At 35.7% G+C, this 9,158-nt stretch overlaps 1 protein-coding gene across 1 annotated transcript; it reads right to left on the bottom strand.

Annotated features, from left to right (window-relative positions):
• Nucleotides 1-8,166: 8,166 nt before the first annotated feature.
• On the bottom strand, nucleotides 8,167-8,824 carry LOC120158093. The gene is made up of 2 exons (XM_039169025.1): nucleotides 8,520-8,824; nucleotides 8,167-8,367 (listed from the first exon to the last, which is right to left on the bottom strand). The coding sequence occupies exons 1-2, from the start codon at nucleotides 8,787-8,789 to the stop codon at nucleotides 8,191-8,193; spliced, it is 447 nt and encodes a 148-aa protein (XP_039024956.1). The 5' UTR covers nucleotides 8,790-8,824; the 3' UTR covers nucleotides 8,167-8,190.
• Between the last annotated feature and the right edge of the window lie 334 nt (nucleotides 8,825-9,158).

Below are 9,158 nucleotides of genomic sequence, written 5' to 3'. Positions count from 1 at the left end.
AATTTATGAAATATGTGGGATATACTGACTTTGTGGTTTTGACATGTTTGTATATTGAATGTTTTATATTGTTGTAGACCATGTAGTTTAATAATATTTTCTGAATGTTGTAATGTTGTGGTCCCTACATGTTTAAAAAAATAATGGTTAATATTGTGTTCTTGTGGACCACAAGGATTTGATAAATTATGCTGACTTTATGATTGTTTATGTGTATATGTGTGATATGCTTGTAACTATAAATATTCTGAATATTGTACTGTTGTGGACCCTACATGTTTGCATGTTGAATATTGTGATAATATTGGATCATATGTTAATATGATAAAGTGTATATGTGTGTTATGGGTCCTACTATGTTGAATATCAATTCAAAAATCTTGTTACAGATCATGAAGATGAAAAATTTTATGTTGTGTGTCACTACGGTGGATCATTTGTACATTCACCTAGAATGAAGTTCACTGGTAACAAGATTGCTTATTTTGACTTGTGTGATTGTGACACAATCTCTTTGCTTGACTTTTGTGAAATGATGGAGCAAATATTAGTCCCTACTCTTTTACAATTATTCTGGTTACTGCCAAATGCAAAATTAACTGAGTCTTCCATCATGCCTTTAGGAACTGATTCTGATGTAATGAAAATGGTACAGAGTTTACCTAGGAATAGATATATTCGCATCTATGCACAAGTTAAGGGTATAACTGAAAGTGGTTGTTATGAAAGTGGTGGTGTAGAAGTGGATAATGCTGAAAGTGGTGGTGTAGAAATGGATAATGCTGAAAGTGGTGGTGCAGAAATAGATACTGTTGAAATGGGTAGTGTAGAAAGGGACAATGCTGAAATGGGTAGTGTTGAAAGGGGCAATGCTGAAAGTGGTGGTGTAGAAATGGATAGTGCTGAAAGTACTGGTGTAGAAATGGATAATGCTAAAATGGGTAGTGTAGAAAGGGACAATGTTGAAATGGGTAGTGTAGAAAGGGACAATGTTGAAATGGGTAGTGTTGAAAGGGACAATGTTGAAAGTGTTGGTGTAGAAATGGATAATGTTGAAATGAGTAATGTTGAAATGAGTAATGTTGAAAGGGACAATGAGAAAGACAAGTCTAGTAATGAAGGTGTTAGAGGGACAGAAGTTGATTTTGAAGAAGTTGTGGTAGAAGATGAAAACAATGGATCTAATGAATCAGATTCTGATTTTCAGGTAACTGATGGTGAAAATTATTTTGATGATGAGGAGAGTTTACTTAGTATGGTAGAGGAGGATGTGATAAATATTTTAGGGGACATGGGTAGGCATGAGTTTAACAATAGATCTGATGAAATGTTTGACTCTAGTCCTGTTAATTCAGGAGAATTAAACAGTGACAGAGATTCTGACTCAGATGCCCGTCTTACCTTCCCTGAGTTCAATAAAGAGACTGATATGGAGAACCTTAATTTTCAAAAGGGTATGTTATTTTGTAGTAAAGAGACTTTACAGGAGGCAATTAGGCAATATGGGAGGGTGAATAGAACAGTTGTCTTGTTTAAGGTTAATGACAACAAGAGATTACAAGCAATTTGTAGGGAGGGTTGTCCATGGAAATTATGGGCTTCCCCATTGCATTCACATGATTTTGATTCGAACACTTGGCAGATTAAGACTTACGAGTCCGAACACACTTGTGCTAAGTTGTTGAAAAATAAGAATGTCAGTTATAGGTTCATCGGGATGAAATATATTCAAAAATTCATGTCTGATATGAATTATTCTTTGACTTCCCTCAAACAAGATGTTATGACTGACTATGGGACAGTTTGTTCTTTGACTAAATGTGGAAGAGCTAGAGAGCATGCCTTAGAAATGATTCAAGGTAAATTGAAAGAACAATATGGAAATATCTATGAATATTTACTTGAATTAAGGAATATAAATGTTGGAACTACAACTGTTTGCAAACTAGATAATAGACTATTTCAAAGAATGTATGTTTGTCTTCAAGCTTACAAAGAGGGGTTCCAAGCAGGTTGTAAAAGGATTATCAGCCTTGATGGATGCTTCTTGAAGGGTTATTATGCTGGTTACTTACTAGCAGCAGTTGGTACCGATGCTAATGGTGGAATCTATCCCATAGCATATGCTGTTGTGGAGAGTGAGAATCAGTATTTCATGGTTATAGTTTCTGGAAATTCTTGGAAGAGACTTGGACATTGACAACTCATATGGATGGTGTTTTATGTCTGATAGACAAAAGGTTATGTTATTAACTTTTGCATTTATTATAAATTAGTAAGCCTATTATCATAATTATTTATTAAGTTATCCTTGTAGGGATTTGTTGAAGTTGTGGCAGAGCTATTCCCTAATGCTGAAGCCAGGAATTGTGTAAGGCATATTTATGTCAACTTCAAAAAAGATCACAAAGGAAAAGCTCTTAAGGATGCACTATGGAGAGCTGCTAGAGCAACTTATGGTAGAGAATTCCAAGATGCCATAACAAAATTGAAGACTTTGTCTAATGATGCATTTGAGTGGCTGAAGCATCTTAACCCTCAACAGTGGTCCAAAGCACACTTTTCTACCACTACTAAATCTGACATGCTTCTCAATAACCTTTGTGAATGTTTTAACAAGGTAATCTTATTATAATATTGTTTATATATATATTATTTTTCTATAACTCTTAACAAATTATATATTGTGCAGATCATTTTGGAAGCTAGAGACAAGCCCATCCTTAATATGATGGAGCTAATTAGAACCAAAATTATGAGAAGAATTATTTGCAGATATGAAGCAGCTGAAAAGATTAATGGACCATTATGTCCAAATATTCAGAAGAAGTTGAACATTATAATTGATCAAGCAACTAGGTAACTCTTTTCAAATTTAATATTTCGTTGAGATATGCTGACATATGCTATCAAATATGTTAAGTTGTGCTGTTAAAATATGTTGAGATATGTTGAAACCACTTGAGATGTGCAGACCATTATGAATGTTTAAATATTCTGTTGAACTATGTTATTTTTATATTGATATATGCAGGTGTTGAGCTACACATGCTGGAGGGTTGAAATATCAGGTTGAATGTGGTCCAGGAAACCAACATGTAGTGGACATGGGCTCCCACTCTTGTTCTTGTAGAAAATGGGACCTGACAGGCATCCCATGTATCCATGCAGTAGCAGTCATGCAACTACACAATGATCGACCTAAACCTTATGTTCATACATGCTACCACAAATCCACACAGCTTGCAATATATTCTAATTTCATTTGTCCTGTCAAAGGTGAACTACTCAACTATTTACATATACCTAAATAATTTATGTCATGCTAATTTTCTAAATTTTTTCTTCTTTGTTAATAGGTGCTAAGCAATGGACTCCTGTCACTGAAATGGAGCCTATTCTACCTCCAGAATTGAGAAGACTGCCTGGAAGGCCAACCAAAAAAAGGAGAAATAAAGCTGATGAAGGAAATAAGAATGGACCTAAATTAAGTAAGAAAGGTTCGATGGGAAACTACTCTAAGTGTAGTAAACCTGGCCACAATAAGAGGACCTGTAGAGGAGAAGTTGGCGGTAACAGGAGTCTAAACCAACATGAATCAGGATCCAGCCAACCACATGCACCTGACCAGTCATCCCAACACTCAACTCCAATGCAACGGCAAGCTCGAACCATCCAACCTACAAGTCAACAAGTATTAAGGCCAAAATTACCTACAATGAGGCCACTTAATCCACCTACAACAGTTCGTTGGATGATGCCACCATCTACAACAGACCATGCAATGCCTGGCAATCAAGAATCTTCTGTTTCTAACCCTCACAATCAAGATTTGCACACAACATCAAAAGAATGAAATGGGTAGTGTTGATGGAACTTTTTGTGTAGTTTACCTAGGAACTTGACTTACTTTGTCATATACCTGCTTCTGCTTGATTGGCTTTGATGCATAGACATTCTTTTTGTAAAGTTTACTTATGAACTATCCATATTTTGACATGAATTAAGCTTTAGGCTTAATGCCATATTGAATTAGAGCATGTTTGACAAATTATTGTTCTTACTTGTATTTTGACTTGTATCGGTTTACTAATAATGAAATACATCATATTTTGGCATTTCTTTGTAATATTCATTTTTTAATTATTCTTGCAGTTCAATGCAAAATGAAGAAAAATTAAATGCACAATGCAAAAAATCAAAGTTTATAAATAGACAAAGGAAGAAAAACCATTACAAAATAATAGAACCATAAGAATTAATCTGGAAACACATACAAACTTCCATTACAAAAACTTCCATTACAAAGCTTTTAATCCACCATTCAAATAACATCATTTTCATTTGCTAACCCAAAGTTTATAGACACATAAAATCAAGATAACAATCCAAAAAATCCTCTCATTTCTCATTTCTCTTTCGACTTTTCTTAATTTCTTCAACAACCCTAAGCAAACAAATCTTGCCCGAGGCACCATGGGAGGATCCATTCAAACAAAAAAATGACATTTTGTACTCATCTTTTTCCCATAGTTTCGGTAACCAAAAAACCTCCTCCCACAATTTTCATTCGTCCAAGCCGTCACCACCTTAGCTGGTTGTCCACAATTACAAAGAGGAACTTCAATGGAGTCTTCCATCTTCACCTTAGCTAGCTTTTATCTTGGGAAGGATTTGAGAACAATTTCAACAAAGAAAAATATGAAGGAAAAGATGTAGATTAGGGTTAGGGATTGGTTTTATTTAAAGGGGAGAAGAAAATGAACGTTAGAGTACTACTCTTCCACCATGGCATTCCAGGTAAGCATCTAACGTTCCACGTGTGTTTTCCGTGACGGCTCCTAACGGCTGTTAACGGTCAGTTACCACTTTGTGACAAACGATAACGTTAGTAACCAATTTGTAACTTTTTAAACAATAATGGTGAAAACGAAAACTTACTCAAACATCATTGATCATTGGCGTAATTTACCCTATTTTGAAAGAAAACGGGTTGATTTCAAAACAAAAGAACATTTCAATGGAAAATGATAGGGAATTTGTTGGAATGGTCATGATCTTTTAAATAAAAAAAGGCGTAACTTTTGACATTTGAGGCCGAAGGGCCCTGCTTTGCTTTGATTTGCTTTAATCATGGAGACTACAAGGAGGACTTGGCTTGCACCGTTGAAAGCTTCTATGTCGTCTTCTGAGGCCAAAGGGCCTACTTTTCTCTAACAATTTAATAGTGGGAGAAAGAAACACCATACCTTCCCTAGCTGGTAGGTCATGCACTCCAACCAAAAATCTATAATATACTACTGTATTATCAACACCTGCATCTCATTTCATCTCCTCTTGCAAACAACCTAACACTTTTGCCTTTGTTTCTGTTTCAACCACCAATGGCAGAAGCAATTGCTTTCGACATCGCCGCACGGCTCATTACTAAATTGAGCTCCATCGCTCTCTCTCAAATTGGACTGTGGTCGAATTTCAAAGATGACCTCGATGACCTCAAACGCACCGTCATCATAATCCAAGCTGTGATTCTTGATGCAGAAGAGCGATCGGTGACCAGCAATCTTGTCAAAGTTTGGCTTCATGAGCTGAAAGATGCACTGTATGATGCGGAAGACTTGCTGGATGATGTCCATACCGAAGCCTTGCGGAAGGACCTGATGAGTGGGAACAAGCTGACGAAAGAGGTACTTGATTTCTTCTCAAGCTCAAACCAGTTTGCTTATGGCCTCAAAATGGGTCGTAAAATCAAGGCCATTAAGGCCAGATTTACTTCCATTCAAGGTCAGGCCAGTGAGTTAAAGTTGGTAGAGCGTGACCTTCTGGTGGAAACCCTTTTCATGGCCAAAAGGAGGCAGCAGACACACTCTTTTCATAACATTAACCGGAAGGCTTAGTAAATGGTTTTATGAAGCTCGTTGATGATTGGCAAGATACGGAGACCTTCACATCTGCATTAGAAAAGGTTGAATCTTGGGTATTCTCTCAGGTAGTAGAGTCCCTCATTTCAGGCTCTTACTCCATATATATATATATGCAACATGCAAGTGAGGGTTCATATTCAGGTAAAACAATCAGAAAGTTTTCGGGAGTGAAGCTTCCCTCCGACAAATGAAAAAACGCTTTCGAATATGCTTCTCAACTGATTTGCCCTCTTAGAGCAGGAGGTCATGGGTACATAGTTATATATGTAGGTATGTATGTTGGGGTGAGCCAATTGGTGTATTTTCTTTGGATTATGGAACAATGTACTGCACCATTATATGTAGGCTACACCATTAGATGTAGCAATGAGAACCCAACTGATAAGATTGAAAAACCTTGAATCAATTAAAACTTTTAAAGATCTTTGATAGTAATGAAAATATTAAGAGTTTAGTTTTAGGGGGTTGATTACACATATTTAGGGAGTGCTTCGAGTGGGTAATTTTTAATTGATAATGTTACCCCTCTACCACTCCTATAAAAGGATAGTCATCTTCCTAATTGAATATATAAGTAATAGTTTTAATATTTTCTTCTCAGAATTTTTTTTTTTTGTCAAATAGAGCAACACAAGGTAGTTCAAGTTCCTCACTTTCTAGGCTATGTTAACCTCAGGGAGCAATGTCTACTTTTACGATTACATCAATCCAGACAAAATTGCTTCTAAGACAGTGACTTTTATTACGACACAATAAACCATTGGAATATACAAAACACTATCCTCTCGTCTGGAACTTACTCACCGACCGCTGCTCCTCCTGCTTCCCTCTAGGAACTCGATCACCTAGAAAGGAGCACCAAGAAAATCAAGGCAGGAAGCCAGGAACGGAATTTTCACATATCTATTTAAAAGAGAAATTTTAACATGTTTACATTGGCATTTATAGCTTGCACGTTAATTGTTGTTGCACATACGAAATTGATGGTACTTACAGGCTTTATTAGAGAAGCCGCAATCCTCCATGAAGTTCATGCATTTAGAACATCAAATCTTCTTAAAGGGAAGTTGTCAATGAGCTTGAGAAGCACCTAGAATCTTGCAATGCTAGTCTTGTGGATTGCTTATTCTCAACATGCTTCTACTTTATGCTCTGCTTTTCAATTGATCATATAAAAATGACATAAATTTCCTTGTAATTTTCGATTGATCCAATAAAATTGACATAAAAACAACTTCATGATCTTGAGAACCAGAAAATCTACTCACCATGAAGTTTTCTTTTATGATGCGTTTTTGGGATTCTCTTTTTCTTTGTAAAGAGTGTTTATACCACGTCTAGTAGGAAAGGTTGTTTGAGGAGAATTCATACTAAATGTATCTTGTACTGTGATTTCATTAGTAATTTCCCTTTTACTGGGCAAGGCCCCGCAGATGTAGGTGTGACACCGAACTGCGTGAACAATCGCCGGGGTTCATTGTTATTTTCTTCCTTTTATCTTGCACGTTACTCGTTACAGCTCTAATCACAACTTACAGTACAACAAGTAGGTATCACAATTCACTACCAGTAAAAACACCAAGCCACAATGTCTAAAAACACTGTCTCCAGACTCATTTGATCTCGAAATCTTGTGGTAACGATGTTTCGAGGCATGTAAACTATAAGCAGATGATGTTTCCATTTGATGTTGGCACATGAATCATTTTGTGCTGGTGTATTATTTTAGATAATTACATTTTTAGAATAATACTATTTTTTTCATCCCATAAAATTATAATAGTAAAATATTGAATATTAAAAATAGAAATATTTTAAATTCTCAAAATTATTAATATTTTAGTAAATCAAACTCTTTTATATATTATTATTATTTTTATAATTTTGAGTAAAGTATAAAAAATAAGAATTTAGAAGGATCATTATAAAAAGAAATCATTAGTCCAAGGGTATTCTTGTCCAAAGTGGTGTGAATTGTTCATTACCTAAGAATTTGAAGGTAATGACATTCCCACCATTTTAACCAAAAAAAAAAATGCTACTATTAGGAAAAGAGTATTTTCGGTAATGTAAGATTCCGTGAACCAAACGTGGGAATCCACTTCCGGAAAAAAAAAATCTCTTGGTAATGTAAGATTATGCGAACTAAAAGCACCATGACGGAAAACTTGAACACAAGTCCTTGATTAAACCACCTTCCTTATTTTAATATTAGAAGTGCATGCAAAGCAACAATACTACTAATTAAATCCACAATAACAAGAGATCAAGCAGAAGTAGCTTCCTCGAGTTTTGCATTAAGGTTTGGCTTAATGTTGGCCTTAATGTCAAGAGTTGATTTGTATCCTAGAGCTGTCACTTCTGCATGGTTGCAGCCATTTTCCAGTTTTTCTTTGATTTTCTCCCAATTAATATGGAAGTCATTAGTAATCTCGCTATAGACCTATAGTTGGAAGAGATAAATTTATGTAAAAATCGGTCGAATCGTTTCATTTGTTTGTTATTATCGAATTGATACCAAGCAAGGGTGAGCAAAACTCGAAAAAATAAGAAGAAAAAAATCATAATCCAAAATAACATTGAATCGATGCATACCTTATTGGTTTCATCACTTGTATTCTTCCAGGCAACAAGCCACATAATTCCTTTTTTGACAACATACACAACCGCGGCTACCGGGTTTTCGGCATCGGAGTAGGTCGAGTGCTGGAAATATCCTGTCGTCTGCGGTTTGAAGTTTCGCGGAAGATTTCCAGCTCCATGCCAATATTTTCTGTCATACATGCTCAACTCTTGGTCAGCTCGGTTGTAAAGGTACACCTGAGTAGATTGTGCAGGAAACGCCTTAACACTTGGAGCAGCCATCGTCTTAGTTTGATATATAGAAGTACCTTACACAATTGGTTCGGTTGTGTTCTTCTTCCATATATATTTGATAGTTTGATTTTAGTCTATGATTCACATGTTGGTTTTTCTTTAATTATTTAATATGCGGTTGTCATAATTAACAGCTAACATCAACACCAAACATAGTTTTCACTTTAAAAACCCTAAACATCCAATTGACCCGAAATTTCAAAGCGCAAACCAATTGTAATCAGCCCAAAAAGCAACCTAAATCATCAAAAGAAAAAGAAAAACTAATAGAAAGGTTAATTTTACAACAACAAAAAAAACCACTGCAGGCGTGGCAAGGGCTCTTGGGATTATGAGTTGGTCTCATGTCATAGGTTC

The sequence above is a fragment of the Hibiscus syriacus genome, unplaced genomic scaffold (genome assembly GCF_006381635.1).
Source record: "Hibiscus syriacus cultivar Baekdansim isolate YM2019G1 unplaced genomic scaffold, ASM638163v2 tig00111303_pilon, whole genome shotgun sequence".
Taxonomy (NCBI): Eukaryota; Viridiplantae; Streptophyta; class Magnoliopsida; order Malvales; family Malvaceae; genus Hibiscus; species Hibiscus syriacus.
Note: the sequence above shows the minus strand (reverse complement) of the source record. Positions and strands in the feature narration are given on the sequence as shown.